This window comes from Parambassis ranga, chromosome 10 (assembly GCF_900634625.1).
Source record: "Parambassis ranga chromosome 10, fParRan2.1, whole genome shotgun sequence".
NCBI lineage: Eukaryota > Metazoa > Chordata > Actinopteri > Ambassidae > Parambassis > Parambassis ranga.
The window spans coordinates 2,233,032-2,253,803 of NC_041031.1; the positions used below are offsets into that span (position 1 = coordinate 2,233,032).

At 42.0% G+C, this 20,772-nt stretch overlaps 1 protein-coding gene across 3 annotated transcripts; it reads right to left on the reverse strand.

The window, feature by feature from the left end:
- Nucleotides 1-732: 732 nt before the first annotated feature.
- On the reverse strand, nt 733-15,642 carry pcdh10b (protocadherin 10b). 3 transcript variants are annotated; one of them, XM_028416618.1, is made up of 5 exons: nt 12,831-15,642; nt 11,844-11,902; nt 11,528-11,634; nt 4,970-5,338; nt 733-1,338 (listed from the first exon to the last, which is right to left on the reverse strand). In XM_028416618.1, exons 1-5 carry the CDS (start codon nt 15,177-15,179, stop codon nt 1,319-1,321), a joined length of 2,904 nt encoding a protein of 967 aa, XP_028272419.1. In that variant the 5' UTR covers nt 15,180-15,642; the 3' UTR covers nt 733-1,318. The 3 variants fall into 3 exon arrangements, with proteins under 3 accessions (XP_028272419.1, XP_028272420.1, XP_028272418.1); XM_028416619.1 differs by having other exon boundaries at nt 5,181-5,338; nt 12,666-15,642; XM_028416617.1 differs by having other exon boundaries at nt 12,666-15,642.
- Between the last annotated feature and the right edge of the window lie 5,130 nt (nt 15,643-20,772).

A 20,772-nucleotide genomic window follows, 5' to 3' on the forward strand; every position in this document is an offset into this window, starting at 1 on the left:
ACATCAAAATAAAAGCAGACAAGGCCTGTCATTTCATCATTTTTCAGTTTATTGTTGGCATATTTGTGGGTTTGTAATGTGTGAGAAAGAAATGTGTGTATACTGGATTCCAACTTTACTGTGTACAACACTCTTTGCACTTGTTTCTTTGTAAATGGACCCTTAAAGTTTTAGTTACAATAAAACAGATTTACCATGAATTTCAATCTAAATCATTACCTGCTTTTTATTTATAGACATGATCTTTATTATTATAAAAAATGATGAAATAATGCCAAAAAATTAGAACTTGAGTTTTACATATACTAAGGCTGTTCTGACTCTCTTCATCTCTCCCACTGGAACAAAATAACAGGGCTTCTTCAGGGGCACTAAAACAAGAATCCAACCTAAAAATCTGAATTTGGAACCCAGCAAACAAATAGCACGCCCTTAGAACAAGTACAACTGTAGATATAGATAGATTTATATATAGTTTTATATTCAGCTTTTTTAAAAGAGTACAGTAAACACTTCTCACACATGATAGAAACTACTCCACATCTCAGAATCAAAAAAGGTGTAGGCTAAACACTGTCCAAGCCCACGATATGGTGAACAAAGCAAAGCAACAAGAACAAAAAGTCAAATTAAATCAGAATTTAAAAAAGCATAAATTAAAAAAAATATCCTGCCCACAGTCTTTTCTTACAAAGTTTGAAGTAGATTGGAATAGAGACACCTGACCACAAGAACAGAATAGAAAAATCTAAAACAGTGGTATTGCATTTTGAAATGCACAAAGATTCTCCTGTACAATTTGGTGTCTCTCTTTGTGAGTACAAACACCTAAAGGGCTCAGTGGTGGTTTCTCTGGGTGGCTCTCATTTGTATGTAGTCCTCATCAGTTTGTATTTTCCTCAAAGATGTATATATCAGTGCTGTAAACAGGCACACACAGATTGGATAAGGACAGAGATCAGTGTCCAGGTTTATCTCTCTGCCATTGCAGTTCTTCCTCCTTTTTCTCAGTCCTGCTGAGACAATGCAGTCCCCCCAATAAGGCTTTCCATCTACCTGCTTGTGCCCATCTATCCCAGCCCCCCTCCTCCATGTCTGGCTGTCTAACAAACTCCAGAGTGTTCCTCCAAAACCCGGCAGTGCTCCAAGCTGTTGCAGAAAGGAGGGAAGGAGGTGATTCTTCATTTAATGTGTACTTGTGTGTGATTTTAGGAGGGATGAGAGCGGGGCTGAAAACTTGATGCTTTTTTGTAGCCTCGGTTGTTGGGGAGCCAATGTGCAAAGTCACGCTGTCTCTGGTAGGTCCACACGGAAGGAACTAGCAAATCCTTTTCCTCGCTGCAAACAGAAAAGCACAATGCCTGGTTAAATGTGTGTGAGAACATGGGTGTGCGAGCTGATGACAGAAATAAAAAAGCACAAATAAATGGCCTAATTCACACACACACAAAGGCGGCCAGGAAGTCTTGCATCCCTCAACTGAGCTGTCCTTTCACATCACTCATGTGAAAGGACTCATTAATAATATGTGTGTGACTATTTATATGAAGGGGTGTGGTGTGGGAATAGTGGGATTGGAGAGGATATTGCCAATTTATTTAGGACAGCAACAAAAGCAGAAGGCTGAACTCAAACAGCCAACCTCTCACTCACCCTGTCTGCCCCCCCAACCCTCCACCCTCTCCTTCTCCTTCACTCCCCGTGAATCCCTGACTCGACCCCGGGCCCATGCCTGCACCTCCCGGGACAAAAGATTCTCTGTGTATCACTGTCTGACTTGATCAGATTAGAGAGCTTCAGCCTCTTGGTATTATCATTCTATCCCTCTACTTCAGCCCCCCCTCCTCCACCCCACCCAGCCTTCTCTTCTGTTGTTCCCTCTTTGCCATTGTCCACCCCCCCACTATCGCCCCCTCACTCATTAGCATAAGAGCCACAGTGATCTACTTTGAGAGGCGTGAGTAGTGGTGTTTGTGGGAAATGGAGCGATATCGGGAGCTCTTCACTTTGGAGAGCTGCATCACAAGCGCATAATAAGCACATCTATGGTAAATAGTAGAACAGAGCGAAACACAGCAAACCCAATATACTTCAAATGAAGGCTGAACAGGAGGAGAGGGCGAGGAAGTGATATCAGATTAAAATAAGAAACATTTTTATACCACTTCTAATAAAACATTATCAGTTTCAGTTTAGGTTCCCTAACCTCTTAGCCCAGAATATACACAGCAGTGTTTTGACTCCACAGCTGCTGCTTAAATTCACAGTAAGTGCTCTGTTTCTATCAGGCAGTATGTACTGTACACAGCAGCGACTCTGTCTGCTCTGTCAGATACACTCTCAAACTAAAAAAAGGGAAATTTCATTTTTGCCATTTTTAGTTTGTTTTCCAAAACTATTTAAAAAAACAAAAACTGCAACATAGTCAGCATAAAAACTGTTAAGGTTCCAACACACAATCATTGTAATAACATAGCAAAATATAGATATGAAAAGCAAAAAAGTAATAAAATGAATGCTTTATATATCTGCAAATTGAATATTTTATATATATGTTATATGTTATATGTTAGAGGTGGGACGGTTCAGGAAAAAAATCCGAACTGTTTGGTACACGTGTTTCGGTTTGGAGCGCGCATTAAGCATATTTCAATGGCAGAAATAAAAACCGTTAGCACCGTTAGCTTAGCGTAGCGTAGTCATAGAGTTCAGGCTATCCAAGTAGCATGTCGTTCTCTGTCCGACGGTGGGAGTGTGTGCGCACGTGTCTGTATGTGTGTCTGCGCATGTGTCTGTGTGTGTACACGCATCGGGCCGTGTTTACAATGTGTGTTTACAATTCAGTGCAGCAGCGCTGAATTGTAAACACACCACGCAGACAGAAATGACATGCTGCCGTGCAAATAAGAAAAATAACATGAGCTGTTCAGTTTGTTTAATAAAGGAACACGGTGTAGACCTGTTCTATAGGAAAGGTTCTTAAATGGCTTCTGTTATGATCTGGTGCTATATAGAAATGAAAAAGAAATGAAATTGACTTGACCTGATATAATGATGGAAACACTGAACTGATTCTTAAATATGGTAAATGTTGGATAATTGGGATATATATTTTGTGCTCATCTGGTATTTCCAGAGTGTTAAAAGAAAAAAAAAGAAAAAAAAAGAAAAAGAAAGAAAAAACCTCAACAATGTGAACCGAACAGAACAGAAAACATATGTATATATATATACACACACACACACACACACACACACACACACACACACACACACATATATATATATATATATAAAATATTCAAGGGTTTAAAAAATAATATATATATATAGTATATATATTATTTTTTAAACCTTTATATATTTTTTATTCTGTCCCTTTTAGTATAGCCAATGTCCTACAGCAATATTATTATTTTACTATATTATCATTTTACATAATTATGAGTTAATTTTACATGTTCTGTAAATTGGTTGATGTGATTCATATAAAGCAGCCTTGCATTTAAATCACCATAATCCTTGCCCATACACTTAACCAATGTTCATTTTTTCATGTTCTATTTTTAATAGCCACAGCGCTCAAGCTCTGCTCCTAAGATCACACAGGGCTCCCATATCTTCAAGAAATCATTTTCCAGGCCATTCAGTGACATAATGGTGATATGACAGATGGGATCACATGGCTAGCAGCTCCTGTGCATAGAATCTGTTAAAACGTGCAGTAATTTATATTTATATCACTTCATCGTGCAAAGAGGGACTCAGACGTACATGGAACCAACAACTGTTCACCTACACGGAAACAGTGTGCCGTATTTCCTTACACAGGATGCTTATTAAAAATGTAAAATTCTATTAATAATATGTCATTTTGTTAATTAAAATAATATTGCTGGTTTTTCCCGACAGGAGCACGTCTCTAAAGTTTTCCTTGTGGGAACCCTGTCAATTATTACTTAATAATCTTTTCACTTGACAACACATGCACATGCACACACACCCACTCAGCCTTTCAATACAGACCAAGCCATACTAATGTGGAATTTGGGTGTTTTCTGACAACTTTTTGATTCAGGATAAAAAGAAAAGGAAAAGCACAGCAAATGAATAAAACATTAATTAAAGGGGGAAAAAGCATTTCTCCTGCTGCTCCTAACAGCATGCTGTGGTTTTAAATGATGGTGCGAGGGAAGCAGCGGGGCTCTGACACTTTGATAATTCCAGCAAGCTATGTTGGATGATGAGAGAAGGGGCCTCTTCAGGCGCTGCTTGACAAAATTATAATTAAGTATTATCACCAAATTGCAGTGATTGAGGATGTATCTCTTTGTGGCCTTTAAATAAGAGTTTAGAAATTCCTTGAGATGCTCCTTTTTTATTTTCTCCTTGACAATCTAAAATATTTTTTTTTGGTCCTCACTTACAATGCAGTGGCATCTCCTGAATGAGAATTGTGCTCACAGCCTGCCGCTTTTCTTCCACACTGATTAAAAACAGCCATTTTTCAGTGCAGGGCTTCATGAGGGAGCCAGTGTCTCATATTACAGAAGCCATTTCTCCATAATGAGACCAAGCTTATTTAATGTTAACATCTCCACCCACATCAAAGCAACCTTATAGATCATAATTGCTTTTGGCATATATAATTTGGAAAGGCTCACAGGCCGCAGTGCTGGAGGTGTGTGTGTGTTTGCGTGAGTGTGTGGAAATGAGTTGAAACACTATGTGAGGGAAGATAAGATCATCACAGTCAGAGATAATGGAGATGCTTGAGAAAGAGGGAAGAGTTAGTTAAACATTCTGACAAGAGGGCTGAGAGAATAGGGGTCAGACCTGAAATAATTTTCCTTCCACCAACCAATCCAGGAAGAAAATTCAATTTGGAATCTTTTCTTTTTGTCATAATTTAATCACCAGATCAGAGAGCAGGGCAGGCACTCAGGCCTGAGCAAGCCAGAATACTCACTTAAATAAGCTGGGTTAAAGGGTGCTCTGGAGCTAGGCAGAAATGCTTCCAACTCTTTCCTCTCTAGGGAGCCGTTGTGGTAGCTGAGGTGATGGTTTTGGTGGAGGTAGTGGTGGTTTTGGTGATGGTGGAGGTGTTGGTGACTGAGAGGCGTCTCTTTGCCAAAGGTTGAGAATGACCTATCAGCCGTTTGCTCGGGGCTTTCAAATACCTCTGTGTCTGGGACTGAGTCCATGCCGGGCACGTGGAGGTTGCTGCGGTAGTCCGGACCCTGGCGCCCATCTGAGGGCACAAAACTCGGCATCCAGCAACGATCTGAGTGTCCCAGAGCCTTACACTCCTCCGTGCAGTTAGAGAACAGATCGGCACCTGTATGAGTGGAGGGTTAAAAAAATTTATTTAAGTTTGGTTGTGTTGGTTGTTTTACAAGCAAACCCAATACAAAACAACACATACAGATGTACTTCTGTAATGTTGTGTCAGAGCAAACTGTTTAACTACTGTTGAACACACAGTTCAGTCGTTACATTAGACTTTAAGACATTACAATAATAAGTAGGCAACTGTTTAAATTTTGCAAGATGAGCTCTTCAATCTCTTATGGCTATATGATAGGCTGCTGCATAAAAAAGAAGTACACTTAGCACAGGTATTGCTTTTCAATTCAAATTTGTCTGATAACATGAATTTGATTTCACTTAATATTTACTCTATTTGGAATTACATAAACATAAACATAATGTTTATGTTTTATTTAACTACAATTGGTGATTTTATTTATTTATATATATATATATAATATATATATTATTTATTTATTATTATATTTGAAATGTAAATAAATATTTGCATCAAAATCAAAAAAACACAATTATATTGAATATATTTTACATAACACATTAAATTAAATCTACATGACTACAGAAGTTTTTACAGTGTATTTGCACACCCCCTTCACACACACACACAAAGAAGCAGAAACACAGAAATCTGTCAGCCAAATACTAAGGAAAAAATTACAATAAGCCAAAGTGGCTCAAGAAACAGAACAAGAATGAGTAATGGTTTTCACTGTTTGGCTGGCCAGACACAGCCTGCTGAAACATAAGTTTATTTCTGATGCTTAACATCATGAGTGTTTGGATGTTTGCGTGCTGCATCATTTTCATGCAATAACAGGCATCTGTGTGTGTGTGCAGTCTTCAAAGCCATTGCCAACAAACTGCTGTGCACCCTTTAGCCTGGGCATTAAATTAACCAAACCACAAGCTCAATAGTATTGGATTACCAGCCTGCCCCTGTCCTAGGCCTTTACCCCCCCCCCCCCTTCAAGGCCTTTTGTCCTGCATGAAAAGCTGGCTGCAGGTTACGTCTGGAAACCAGTTTGAGCATGCTCCTTAGTGTGTAGCAATTATTTGTGAGACTGCAGTTCTATGGGAGAAAATCACCTTTTGTCAGAGAGCAGGGAGAAGCGTTAGCAGTTCAGTACAGCTATTTAGGGCCAGTGCACTGTAAGCCTTAAACCACACTGTTTTTATTGCCCCATATGTTTTTTGCAGTAAGGCCTAGGTCCTGCATATGCATGTTTTTGAAGCCTAAATCCTTGTGTGTGTGTGTGTGTGTGTGTGTGTGTGTGTGTGTGTGTGTGTGTGTGTGTGTGTGTCTGAATTGCTGTTTCGGGTTAAAATCTGAACTGTCCAGCTAGGGCTATCTGCTGCTAATCCCTCTGAATACAGACTGATTAGGCTAAGGCTGCTGCTGTGCCAGTAAGCATAGTGTGTGTGTGTGTTTTGTTGTGTGTGTCTGTAGCGGTCAGCAAAGGGGGAATTTGCTTTGTTACAAAGCGGATTAATTTGGCTAGCCGTCACTAACAGCTTGGAAAAGTGCCTGGTCTCCTAACGAGAGGGTTTCTTATTAAATATTAAGCAAGATGCCAGAAATACACCATCACATTACGTTTTAATATGGCCTCTTGCATGGGAGGAAACAACATATTGTGTAGTTTGATGGGGGAGCGACCACAAGGCATGCTGCCTGCTGACATACAGTATCAGTGCACCTGCACACACAAAATCACAGTGGAAGGAGGACACTGAGCTTTGCTTCCATTACAAAATGGATGCTGTGTTAATTCTTAAAATGGGAACAGGAAATGTGGCATTTAGAGAGAGATAAGGCTCACGGAGCAAGAAGAACAGACAAAAGACATCTTGATTTTTCTTGACATTTTGGGGAAATGTCCCACTGGCACATTAGACAGTCTGTATCATATCAACAAGATAAAAACATGACAGCACCCCCCCTCCAATAAATAAATAAATAAATACATTCTCTCTCTAAGAACTCTGAGCAAACAGTTCTTGTATGTTATGGAGCATCCTGTGGCTGCAAAGTACAGTGCCTGCCCTCCACCTTAACTCACAGTAAGAAAGGAGTGTGTCAACATGTGGCATACAAAGTCACACCAGCAGAGGCCAGCGAGACAACAGAGGGAGGGGGAGTAATGCGCTCTTGAAACGCGTTGACCCTCGTTACTTCTAATACCTCATCTCATCTTAGCATTCTGCACACTGCTGGCACAGGGCAATCGCAAAGTCTTGATAATAACCTTCATTTGGTAATTGGTATGCAGAGGTCTGAAAAATGAATTACTGATCAGTGAGCTGTTACCACAGTGATAACGTGAACCGCAGACCTAAAGAGGAATTCATCACGGCAGCACAGAGAGATGGGAGAGGAGAGGGAGTGGAGGGAGGATTGAAAAGTGGATAAGCACCTCGACTCAATCTTTTCCAAGTGCATGTCATTGCCTATATTGATAAAATGTACTTTATACATGTACCAGGATGGGAAATGGCTCCCTTAGGGGACGCCAGGGCCGGAGAAGTGGCCCTTCATGGTCCAGCAGAAAATGAGGAGCACTTCCATTGTGGATTTCAGCAGAAAAAGTGTCATTACACAGAGTTCATGCTCAGCACTATACACACGTCTATATCTTTGATCTCACAACAAAAACAGCTGAAAATGTCAGGCAGGTAGACGTATAGATGACATTTTCATTGTTAACATCCTGTGAGTAGAGTACATCGTAATAAGATTCCTTCTAGTGAAACATATCAATGAGTCTACCCATGTTGACATTTCAGAAAAAATGTGACTAAATCCACATGTTTGAGATACAGTTACATTTGTGCTGGTTTACATTTTTACTCCACTAGAGTTATATAGAATACCAGTAATTTATGTACTGAATCAAATATAGAGGATTATTGCTTAAAATCTGATACACATAAATTCAACTTCAACATCATCGTTTACATGATTAAAACTATTCTTACATGCATGAACTGTCACATTATTGGTCATGTGATAACCCTATATATAATTGCTGCATGTAACTGGGCAAGAAGAGGTTTTTAGCTTCTTAGCCACACAGCACAGTGTAGTAAATGACCAAACATGCAGTACATACACATATGAAATTATTCTCCTAAAAATTACATTCATTTGTATGACAGTAAAACTATATGTACACAACCGCCTAGTTAATGTGTGACTGAGGCCCAGAATAAACTCCACTCCACATGAGTAACTTTTCGACTTTACCTGTATTAGAGTAATATTTGTCAGTGTGTTTTACTTAAGTAGTAATCTCTAATAATTTCATTTAAATAAATGTTTGTCAAGTCATATTGATAACTAAGCAACTGAGGCTTAAATGACAGAAGCAGAAACTGGTGGAACTCTCTAGTGATATCTCCTAAATTCACATGCTGTGCACTGTTAGCGATGAGTGTTCCATTACACAGGAGTTATCTTTCTGCCAGACAAAGGAGACGTAGCTAATAAATGAATGATTTCACACAAATGATATAGACTAAGCAATTATACTATTAGACCTATCTTCAGTTCTAATAACATATTCTCATAAATTTTCTGAAGATTGTATAAGAGTTAGTAATGCGTATGTTGGTAATGGCAGGTGACACAGATGTAAAAGCAGTCTGGCACACAAATAAATATATGTCCATACATCTGCCATGAATTTTAAGTGTGTAGCAACACTCAATGTGCAGTATTTATTCATCTAAATCCTGCTTATGACCTTTACTGCAAATCCTCCTATTGCTCTCCCACACTCTGTCACTCTCTGCCGCAGACTCAAATGCCTTGAAAATAATCTTGGCATTGATCCGGCAATGAGTGTGTTCCCCACATTGGGTTCCAACCGCTCTGAATTCAACATATCAAATTTAGACGAATTCCCCTCCATGCGTCTTTTACAATTCTGGACTCTGTGATAATTTAAGGACGTCCTTGATGAGGAAAAACCATGTGGCATTTGATCAGGGAACAACAGAGCACACTGCCTGAAGCAGCAGAAAATGTTGGCACAACAATGCAGCCTGCCACAGGAAAAAAAGAACACAAATCACTGTGTCAACAAAAAATACGACCACACAGTAAAGGAAAAAGTATTGGGGAAAATGATGGGGTAGTGAAGGTAAATGGCAGCGTTCTCCTCTGTGAGGCCTGTTTTCTGCAGTCGCAAACATGTTCAAACAAATTTACTGCACAGGTTATCTGCCAATATGTCATGTAATGTTTTCATTCATTCTTCAGCAAATTTTGAAAAACAATATGTTCATGGACCTGACTACATGAACACAAAGGAAGAAAAAGAAGTGACTGGTGTGTTCATGAAGTCCCCTGTCAAAGCTGAGACAAAGGCTAACACACCTTGTGACGGATGACATGACCGTGTTTATTTAACATTAGCATGTATTAAAGACTGATTCAGTTTGAGTGAAAAAGTCAATTAGCACATAGAGAGTGATGCCTGTTTTCTTTTTCCAACAATGAGGGACACTAAGCCACACTATCAATTATCCTAATCAAACAAAGACTTAATGCACAGCAAATAATCTGTTTAAAGGCACTAAGCTGGTTGATAACTCCACTACAAAGTAACTGTATCCTATTTGTCACACCAAGGGTACTCAAAGTCAGCAATGAAGTGCTGTTGGAATGCTGATTCACATCTGGAGTAGACATGCAGGGCCGGCAATGGAATTCTAACAAACCCCAAACAGACCATAGAGCAGCTGATCTGCTAAGTCTCCATCTGGAATTAAAAGATATGGACTGTAAGGTGTATTCACATGGGCAACGTTTTATAGCTTACATATGCATAACAATCTGTACATTTGGATAATTCATTTATAGCCAAATGAAGGTATTGGGTCACTCTCTCCTGTTTAGCCTACCAGGGACAATACCATGCCTCGTTTACTCACTCTACAGTCAATTATTGCTGATATAAGTCAAAAAATTGTAGACATGGCATTTTGTTAAATGTAAAATATCCCACACTCCTAAAAGAAGGTAGAACCCTGGTTGTTTCATATTGAAACTTGTATGTTTCAGTCCATAGCAAGTTGTAAGAGAGTATGAGCTGTGCTGGCAGCACTCACGTTAAATGCTAATGCACTTAAAATAGGACAGCTACATCCACAGAAAGCATCTGGCTCAGTCCAGATTAGAAGTAAAGATTTTCCACAGCAGTGAAAAAGAAAAAGCTGCAGTAGGTCTAACTGTAGTGGAGGGGGGGGGGGTTTGCTGAGTTCTGTGTAAACTATCCAGGCCTACTGGAGTGACAGTGGAAGTAGCGGGCAAGCTCCATTTGGCACAATGAGGGCCCCTGCTGTGGGTGACCAGACATGATGACAGGCCCCATCCGCAGAGGACCAGCACCAGCGCTGAATGAAGACATAAACCCGGCATTCATAACTCTGCGGGGCCCTATTGTACAAGCTCAAATGGGTTCCTTTAGGCAGGGAAGATTAAAGCAAACAAGGAGTGTATGGAAGGATATTGTCAAGAAGGAGGGAGAAACAAGACAAGCTGGTTAGGAGTGCATTTGGAGAGGAAGAGCATGAATGAATGCATTTATTAATCTAATGAACGGATGAATCGCCTGTTTTGTTTGCAACAGACACAACCTATTTGGTCTGCTTCCCAGCATTCCGGTGTGAGTGCAGCCTCATTAAAAACCCTGTCACATCTCCTCAAGAGGTCTCCAGCTCTGAGTGACCGAGCTCACAGGGAGCAGGCTCCTCATTAACACTGCCACGTATTTACAAACAGTAGCACCAGATTCACTTTCAGCCTGCTAAAGCTAAATCAGCACATGCCAGAAAAGAGATGCATTTCAATGACGGGCATGCTCAGGACCATATCTGCAACAGGACTTGAGGAAATTACCCAGCAGCCTGTGTCACTGCAGAGAAACTAAAGTATCTCAAAGTACAACAAATACAAGCCGAGTGTCCCACAGACTAAAATGCTTCAAATGATTCAGACTCCCGTCATGGCTGGCTGTAATTAAAATCTTTTATTTTCCAGTCATCCACATAGCTGAGGGAGAGGAGTCCAGATTTTACAGTATAATTTGCTCCTGGACCACACCACATAGTAACTGCCAAATCCTAAAGAAACCACTGATTTGTCCTTTGAACACAAAGCTTAGAAATTTGAATAAGCTGGTACTGTTCTTACCGGAGGAATGGCCTCGATTGGTGGCGTCGTGGTCACTGTCTCCCTGCTCGCTATCTCCATGGCCACTGTCTTTAGAGCTGACCAGGTCTGCCTCTTGGAAAGCCGAGCTGAAACCACAGAAAACATTCAATCAAAAAACTCACTTGCATTTTGATTTTAGCTAACAGTGGCCCCAACCCCTTTTTATTCATCTGATCTCATCATCCAGAGCACCATCACAGTAATGAGATATGGATGAACTACAAGCAGGCAGCAGATCAAAGCTGTATAACAGGTGGATGTGACAGAGAGTGCAGCACAGAGGCTGCATATTTACCTGTTGACACGTCTCGGCCTGTCAACTAGATAGCTCAGTTCAGCTCGCTGGTGTTTGGTCTGAAAGAGAAGGGGCAGTTTTCAGTGTGGCTCACTGGGGCACCTTATGTAACATGATTAGCATAAAGAGAAAAAACATTCTGCCACCATGTAGATGGAGATGATGTCATGTTGATATTATTGAAATGTTAACATTACACATATCACTCAGATGTGGTGAGGAGGTGTGTTTTCGCACAGGGCTGAGAGGGAGCTACAGAGACGTTGCCAAGGCGCAAGATGAAGTAGTGCACATACTCAGGCTGGCACAGCCCAGAGACGCATCTTTGTTCCAGTGCGACTCAGCAACATTGTGACCAGTATGCTTAATGTGAATGCTACTCTCCTGGGGGACTGGGTCACATACGCACACACACAATAGCACATTCACAGACACACACATATATACTCACACATCAACCAGCAGCCTCTGAGCCAACATATTGTCCTCTTATGCACTTATAATTTCAAATATTTGGGAGAACAACATAAACATTGCATGGTAACTGACAGTGTTTGCTTCTGTTGTTTTTCTAAAATATATATGTATATATATATATATATATATATATATATATATATATATATATATATATATATATATATATCTGAACAGTCAGAGTAGAGAAGGAATTTGGGCAATGAATAGGGCTCCCGTATGAAATATGTTCATGAGTTTTATCAAACAGGCAGGCTTCAAAAGAGCAGCTCCTATGTTTTAGACATGCTGAGAATCTCAGAAAAGAAGGGGAGGGTAAACTGTAGGTATGAGAGGGACTCTTACCTCATTTGATAAAATGCTGCCATTTGATATGATGTCAGGCTGCTGGTCTGTATACCCTGTCACTATGGCCCCGCATGGGTTGTGATCGGTGTCTGAGCTCCTAGACGGACTACACGGCTTTAGGAACATGAGGTCAGTTTTTGCAGACTCTGGAGTCAGACATACCTGGTAGCAATAGTTCTGATTTTGGTGGTGGGAGCCGAAGCTCCCCGACTCCTCCACTGGGACTTGAGCAGAGCCGGCTCCACTGACGTTAACAGCACTTTGCACCAGCATGATATCCGACTTGCTGAGCTTTTTTTTGCGTGCCCGGCCCTGGTGAGAGCAGCAGGAACTGCAACCAAGACAGCAGTCACTGGTCAAACAGGTGTAAATGTTGAGTTTTTTGTCCTTCTGGCAGCGCACAGCCAGCACAATCATGACCAGGAGAAATATGAAGGAGACAGAGCCCAGGGCGATAATAAGGATGAGAGTGAGGTCCAGGGTTCCATCCTTGGCCTTGGCAGTGCCTCCTCTGTCCCCGCCGCCTCGGCCTTCAGCCACACTGTCCACCAGCACCACCTGAACACTGGCACTGGAGGACAGCGGCGGCTGACCATGGTCTCTCACCTCGATCAGCAGGTCATACAGCTGATGTGGGTCTCGCTTTACCGAGACCCGCCTTGCAGTTCTAAGTTCCCCCGTCCTCCAGTCCATCCTAAACATGCCATTCTCATTTCCCCTCTGGATGCTATAGGACAAGCGAGCATTCTCACCATCATCGGAGTCCATGGCCACAATGCGGGTTACTAGGTAGCCTGGTTCAGCTGAACGGGGTAATGGCTCCTTGGCAGTGCCATTCTTTCCCAGGGGAGCCAGCACTATGGGTGCATTGTCATTCTGGTCCACAATGATGACTTTAACGGTGGCATTTGAGGAGAGCTCCAGTGTGCCTGAATCTTTGGCTTGGACCATGAATGTGAAGTCCTTCAACTGCTCATAATCAAAAGACCTGAGAGCATACAGATAGCCCGTCTCCTCGTTGATTGACACATATGTTTTGACTGACATGCCTTGTATGTCACACTCTAATATGGAGTAACTGATGAGCGCATTCTGCCCGATGTCAGGGTCCAGAGCCGTCACAGCGTGTATGTAAGCACCTGGCACGTTATTCTCTGTTACATACACATCATATATGGGCTGCGTAAAAGTGGGAGCGTTGTCGTTTTCATCTGACACCTGGACTCGGATGGACTTACTAGTAGTGAGTGAAGGTGTTCCTTTATCGCGTGCGACAACAGTTACAGAGTAGGAGTCCGCCTGCTCTCGGTTCAACGGGCCGTCGGTCACTATAGTGAAATAATTCCTAAAGGAGGATTTTAGTTTGAAGGGGACATCACCGAGGATTTCCACATGGATCTGTCCGTTTTCCTCAGCGTCCCGGTCTGTTACACTCAACAGTGCGATGACAGTGCCGGGAGCCGCTTTTTCGCTCACAGACTCTGTGACTGTGCTGAAGGTGATCTCCGGCGCATTGTCGTTCACGTCAGTGACTTTGACCAGTACTTTGCAGTGTGCGGGCACGGCGTTTGGCCCTAGGTCCTTGGCCTGGACGAAGATTTGATATAGGCTACTCTCTTCAAAATCCACTTCACCGCGCACCTCGATGCGCCCAGTGCGCGGATCTATGCTGAACAGATCCTTTACGCGGTTGGAGATGTGGTTGCTGAAGGAATAAACTATCTCCCCGTTTAGTCCTTCATCCAGGTCGGTGGCATTCAACTGTATGATCAACGTACCCACCGGTGCGTTTTCCGAAAGGCTCACCGTATATACGGCCTGGTCAAATACCGGTACGTTATCGTTAGAGTCTAACACTTTGACCACCAACAGTGCGGTGCCAGTCCGCGGAGGCTGACCGCCGTCCACAGCGGTTAGCACGTACCTGTGCGCCGGCTGCTGCTCCCGGTCCAGTGGCTTCTCCAGCACAAGCTCCGCGAACTTATTTCCGTCCGTTTGGGTCTGCACGTCGAGGTAAAAGTAGTTGTTAGTGGTGATATCGTACGTGCGTAAAGCATTAGAGCCCACGTCCGGATCGAATGCGCTCTCCAAAGGGAAGCGGGTGCCCGGAGTAGCACTCTCCGAGATCTCCACTGTGATGTCTGTCTCGGGGAAGCTGGGCGGATTGTCATTAATGTCCACAACCTCGATTTCGACCCGAAATAGCTCCAGAGGGTTCTCCAAGAACACCTCCATATTCAGCTGGCAGCTGGCGCTCTGCTTGCAGATCTGTTCCCGGTCGATTTTCTCATTAACGAACAGGACGCCGTTCTCCAGGTTCACTTCCAGGTAAGGTGTGCGAGAGCTAGGCACCACTTGGAAGCGACGGGACGCCAGCTTGGTCAGGTCCAGCCCCAGGTCCTCGGCGATATTCCCCACCAAGGTGCCATGGTCCGCCTCTTCTGGGACAGAGTAGCGTATCTGAGAGAGCACTCCATCCGTGATGCACAACACAATCAAAAGCACAATCATCGCCGGAGAAACAAGTGCACTTGGTTAAAAATATCATAAATATTATTATGCCCTGAAAAGAATGTTGATTTCCATCACCTATTTCACCTGGAAAAGTCTCAAAATGCTTAAAAGTCTCCAAAATGTATAAGGCGTCCAGGCAAATCAGTTCCGTCATAAGAAGTGCATGATGATTGTTTAAAGTAGTCTTGATTACTGCGGAGGATTTTCCCGTGTTTTAGCTCCACCGTGTTGCTCTTCAGATGCGTTCCGGACAAGCTACAGCGCACATTCCACTGAAGCGCAGAGGAATGAAACTAGTCTGGAGAGGAGTTGGAAAAAGAAATTATAATCCATATATAAACCACAAGAGACACATTTTCTTCTTGGTGATGGCCCCTAATCAGAAAATAAATGACTTGTCCTCTTTGTGTCTCAGGCTCTGGCTCCTCTTGGCATCCTGCTCACTTACTGCAGTCTCCTCCACTCCACTCTCTTCTGATGCTGTTCACTCAACTATTTGCTTTTTTCCCCTGCATCGCGCCTCCCCTCGCAGCCCCCGCGGCTCTAAATCACGCTGAAAGCTGTCTCCTGATTGGTTGCTGGGGTTGTCTGTCAACGTCCGCTCAGCTCTTGCCTCTCTCACTGCCTCTCTATCTCTCTCTACTTTTCTCTGTGCTCGGACCGTTTTTTGTTACAATACCTAAGGAAAAGGAAGGAAGTAATGTGGACAAGACTGGACAATTATAACTTCACCCCCTATCTGTCATCTCCGGGTTTCCCTTACCACTTGCTTATAACGAAGCGCATTACTAATAAACCAGTTAGGGATTAGAGTGAGTGGAAGACTTGTGACTTGGTGGAAGGGCCTGTGTGAGCCTAAGGACATGCTGGGCGAACCGGGTTAATGCATGCAAATGTTGTGATATGCATGCAGTGAATCATTCACCATTCATGTGCTGTTCTCAAGGCTGTGCGCTATAATTACACCCAACTCTACTAACGTTATTATCTCTCTTCCAGCCACACAGCAGCGAGACAGAGAGGCAGGCAAAGCGGCTGATCCATGGACCGTATACGACCCCTAGTGGTGGAAATGCAAAATCTATGATTGATGTGAAGGACCGTAGCATGAACACAAAAGGATGAATTTTAGAACAATATTCGTGTTATCACCCCACATTGGCTGACCGTGGGACTTTCAGCGACTCATTTGAGCAGGTCCAATCTAATAATGAGGTGATACATTTAAAGGCTTTGTAAGTAAAAGCATTTCTCACCTCAAGTCCGTCCAAGTTTTTAATGCAAAGTACAACGATAAGTAGGACAACTGTTATGGCTGATAAATCTCTAAGGAGTATTATTTTCAAAATGTCAGTTTGTGCTACTTACTGCACATTTCTAATCGATGTTTCATGGTTATGGCCATCAGTGCATGTTTTAGGCACGTTTGTATTGTTGTTGTTTTGAAACACCTTTAGATATAAGTCTTGGTATCTGAAGCACATAAACAACAAAAGAGACTATTTGGTTGAATAGTTTATCTTTTTAAAATAGGCCAACAATTTTATTCAAAGAACCGTATTAATTTCAGACAGCATATGACATTACTCATGTATCCATGTATTTTCGAACACAATGAATCAACATATTTTGCCTTTTTTCACACTGTAACACAGATCTGGCTTTTTAATAATGAAAATGAGTATAAAGGTGCACTACGCCTACAACAGAAGTATGAGTTATTTATATATATATAAGTCCAAACAACAGGTAAACATACAAAATCAACCAAGCAGCATCAGAACTCTTTTCCATTTGATTCTGAATGATTATGTTCCTTTTTATGTAAGTGAGGTTGAACAGGCAGCTTGTGTCATGTAAAGGATCATTTATCCAGCATGCATGTTGGGGCGTTCATGTACAGTATCTAGGTAAGTAGAACAAAAACCAGCAGTAAGCAAGAATATTGTTTTATGTATTAATCTAAAACCAATTTCTCATCTTGTCACATTTTTCTGACCTGAAGCTTAACCTTGACCATATGAGATTTGTGCCTTCAGTGTGAGCTCAGTGTGTTTAAGCCCAAGTTAGACCAAGAGCTCCCCCTAGTGAATGACCACAGCACTACACCAAACACACAGCTGTGTGCACATACGCTGGTCTCATCACTCTTCCCTTACCCAGTGAATGTCCAGGTTTACCTCCATGACATGTAGTGCGTCAAATACACACAGACACACACAGTGCATGATTCACGCCGTCTGCAGCTCATCAGAGCCACTCAGAACAGGCCACTGGACGCGAAACATAAATCTATTCCAAGAAGAGATTTTTCTAAATCAACTCTCATCAAGTCAGTGGTGCAGTCATACATGCATCACTGTCTTGTGAGCCAAGAGGAACAGAGGGGAATCATGTGCAAATGCACACGTTAAGCCATGGTGGGTGCAAAAATGTGAATCATATTCACAGTCATGAACAACATCCTATGCAAACACAATTGCTCTCTCACCACTAACTGTGCACATCACTTTGGCACTCTAAAACAGATGCACTGAAGCATCTTATCCTGCTTTACATCATTTTTTCTCAAGTCATTATTAAGTCAAAAGTTTGTAGGACCAGTAATTGCTGTCTTTGGCTGAGTAATGATAATGGTCTTCTCACACATTGCAAGTTTCCCACACATTGTGTATGGAAAAAACAGATGAGCATCTGAAAAGTTCCACCCTTAAGATAATATATAGATTGAGTTTGAGCAACAGCTTGTAATTAAATGTTATAAATATACATCATACAACTTAGAAGCAGTATTGTTTTACAAACCCGTCACGCCCATGGTGTCACACCCAGGTTAAACAAAGAAGGAAATACAGGAAATACAAACATTTGGACACACAGAGATCTGTATCCTACACACTAAATAGAAATCCACAGTCTTTTATAACTTGTGTTCCCATGTAGCACTATCAGTGAAATTCTGTGCCATGTGATTTTAATATGAATCTAGTCAGCAGCAAATTACAGTGCCATTCACATTGCTCATGTAGGAGGTTAAGGTGTGATACCACAGACCAGCAGTCTGTTTTTGTCCAATTCATCATCTATTATCTATATATCCTGCATGTATAATCACCTCATTTTTCTGCTTCCTCTTCTCATACTTTACCCAGCAGGCCAGCAGCAGGAGGGGCTCCTGTATGGGCCTGGTTCTGCTCAGGGGTTCTGCCTCTTAGAAGGGAGCTCAGCTTTGTTACAAAATGATATATAAAATTGAATTAATCACATTTTAATGTTTAGGCTATGCTGTTGTCAGTCTGTGCATGTGTGTGTGTGTGAGAGAGAGAGAGAGAGAGAGAGAGAGAGACCTTTTGAAGCTACTCATTTGAGGTCAAGACTGTTAGCTGAAAAAAGGTGTTGTTTTTAACCTTGAATTAATTCTGTCTCATTTGTTATAGACACATGCGTCTGACAAATTAGACAAACAAATGAATGGCCTGTCAGGAGCGTAACTGCATTTCAAACCAGCAGAGGAGCAGGGGCTGAAGCAAATCACACTTCTACAGGCAGTGCTCTGCTCTGAAATTGTAAATGCATACACTAGTTCAGAGCCTGAAATTTTGAACAGACAGAGGCAGCATGTCGACATTTCATGAATCACTGCAGTAGTACACAGTTTTTAGAAAAAGTGGAATATGCTTCATCTAACTGATGGCATTTGGAGCTGGAACACAGACTGACTCCTAGAGGTTGTTATAGCCTAACTATTTTCCGAGATTTGGCCTGTCACCTTGGCTGATTCAGCCTACTCCCAGCCCCATTTCACAGACTGCATGTGACATCTCAAAGACCCATGCTTACAGGTGCTTTCATTTTTAATAAAGCTGATTCTTAGAAAAAAAAGCCATTGTGAAAGTCTGCAGCTCCAGCTATATATGTGCTAACTATGCAAAACCACACAGACACACATGTCCAGAGTGGTCCTGTCGCGGTGGTATCACTCAAGCAGTGGGAGCTTCAGTAAGACAGTCAGCTGGTGAGAGACAGACGGTGTGAAGCCAACATGAGGCTCCCTACAGTGACAGGAGAGACAGATGTGAGTACAGGAAGAGACAGACAGAGTGAACAGATGCAGTAAGAAGTGTGGAGGAAAAGAGGAGACAGATAAAGATTGACATCAGACATCAGCTCTCCCTTTTGTTGCAGAAAACACTTTCACCAGTGCTGGTGACAATACTCATGATATACAATATATAATATTACATATGAATATTGAAAGGAATACAAAAAAACTTACATTGAAACACAAAGTGTGCCAACTGGTGGACTATGATTACATGAAAGGGTTATGATGACTTATGAAGAAAGCTCTTTAACATATGACATTCCAAGGAAGAGGCCCTCTTATGACTGGTGGGATCATCCATCTTTTATGGAGTGGTCTGATGGTGCAGACTGGAGGTGATGGGTGATTGGAAGATGATGCCAAAGCAGTCATTCCTGCTGGGATCAGGAAATCAAGTGTTGCTCGGCTAGCCTATATTGAGGGGATTTTGTGTTGTGATGTGTGATTCCGTATATATTCTCGAGCCATGGTGTCATATTGATGTTATTATGAGCTGTCATAAAGCTAGGACAGCTTACTACTCATTACTACTACTTACTAATGATGGCCATTAATAGAACAAAACAAGAGCAACCCGCGCTTTCTTTTTAACGCTGTAGCCAGGCTGACAAAGAGCCACAGCTCTGCAGCTCTTAGTAGTGAAGACGTCATGATCTTCTTTACCAATAAAATCACTATTAGAGAAAAAATCAACCATGATCTCTCTGCGACCGCTGAGGATACACCACTACTTACTGCTTCGTGCCCATAGACCTCCAGCATTAGTAAATCTAAACCTACTACATGTCTTTTAGACCCCATCCCATTTTAGCTCCTCAAGGATGTTATTACTCCGATAGGAGACTCCACATTAGGCCAGATCAACCTGTCTCTGGCAACAGGATATGTACCAAAGGCTTTAAAACTGCTGTGATCATTCCGATACTTAAAAAACCTTCACTGGACCCAGATATCTTAGGAAACTACAGACCGATCTCCAACCTCACCTTTATTTCTAAGATACTTGAAAGAGTGGTTGTAAGTCAGCTAAATGACCACCTGCATAGGAACAGTCTGCTCAATGCTTTCCAGTCTGGATTCAGAGCCCACCACAGCACAGAAACAGCACTGCTTAAAGTCACTAATTACCTCCTCATGGCATCAGACCGTGGACTTGGTCTGTACAACTGAGAAAAGTCTACACTTGTACAAGAGTTTTGGACTTTTGCTTCTATCTTTTGGACTTGGTGTTTTGAGTTTGGATACTGGCTTTTGTAATAAAAGCTCACCTTTTGTTGAATCTGAGTTTACTCCTCGTCTGCATTTGGGTCCTTAATTACCACAACACGTAACACTCTCAGAGTGATGCTGAAAAACTCGTCCATGCTTTTGTCACTTCTAGACTGGACTACTGCAACTCATTATTGTCAGGATGTCCAAATTACTTCATTAATAGCCTGCAGCTGATCCAGAACACAGCAGCTGGAGTTCTGACAGGAACCAGCA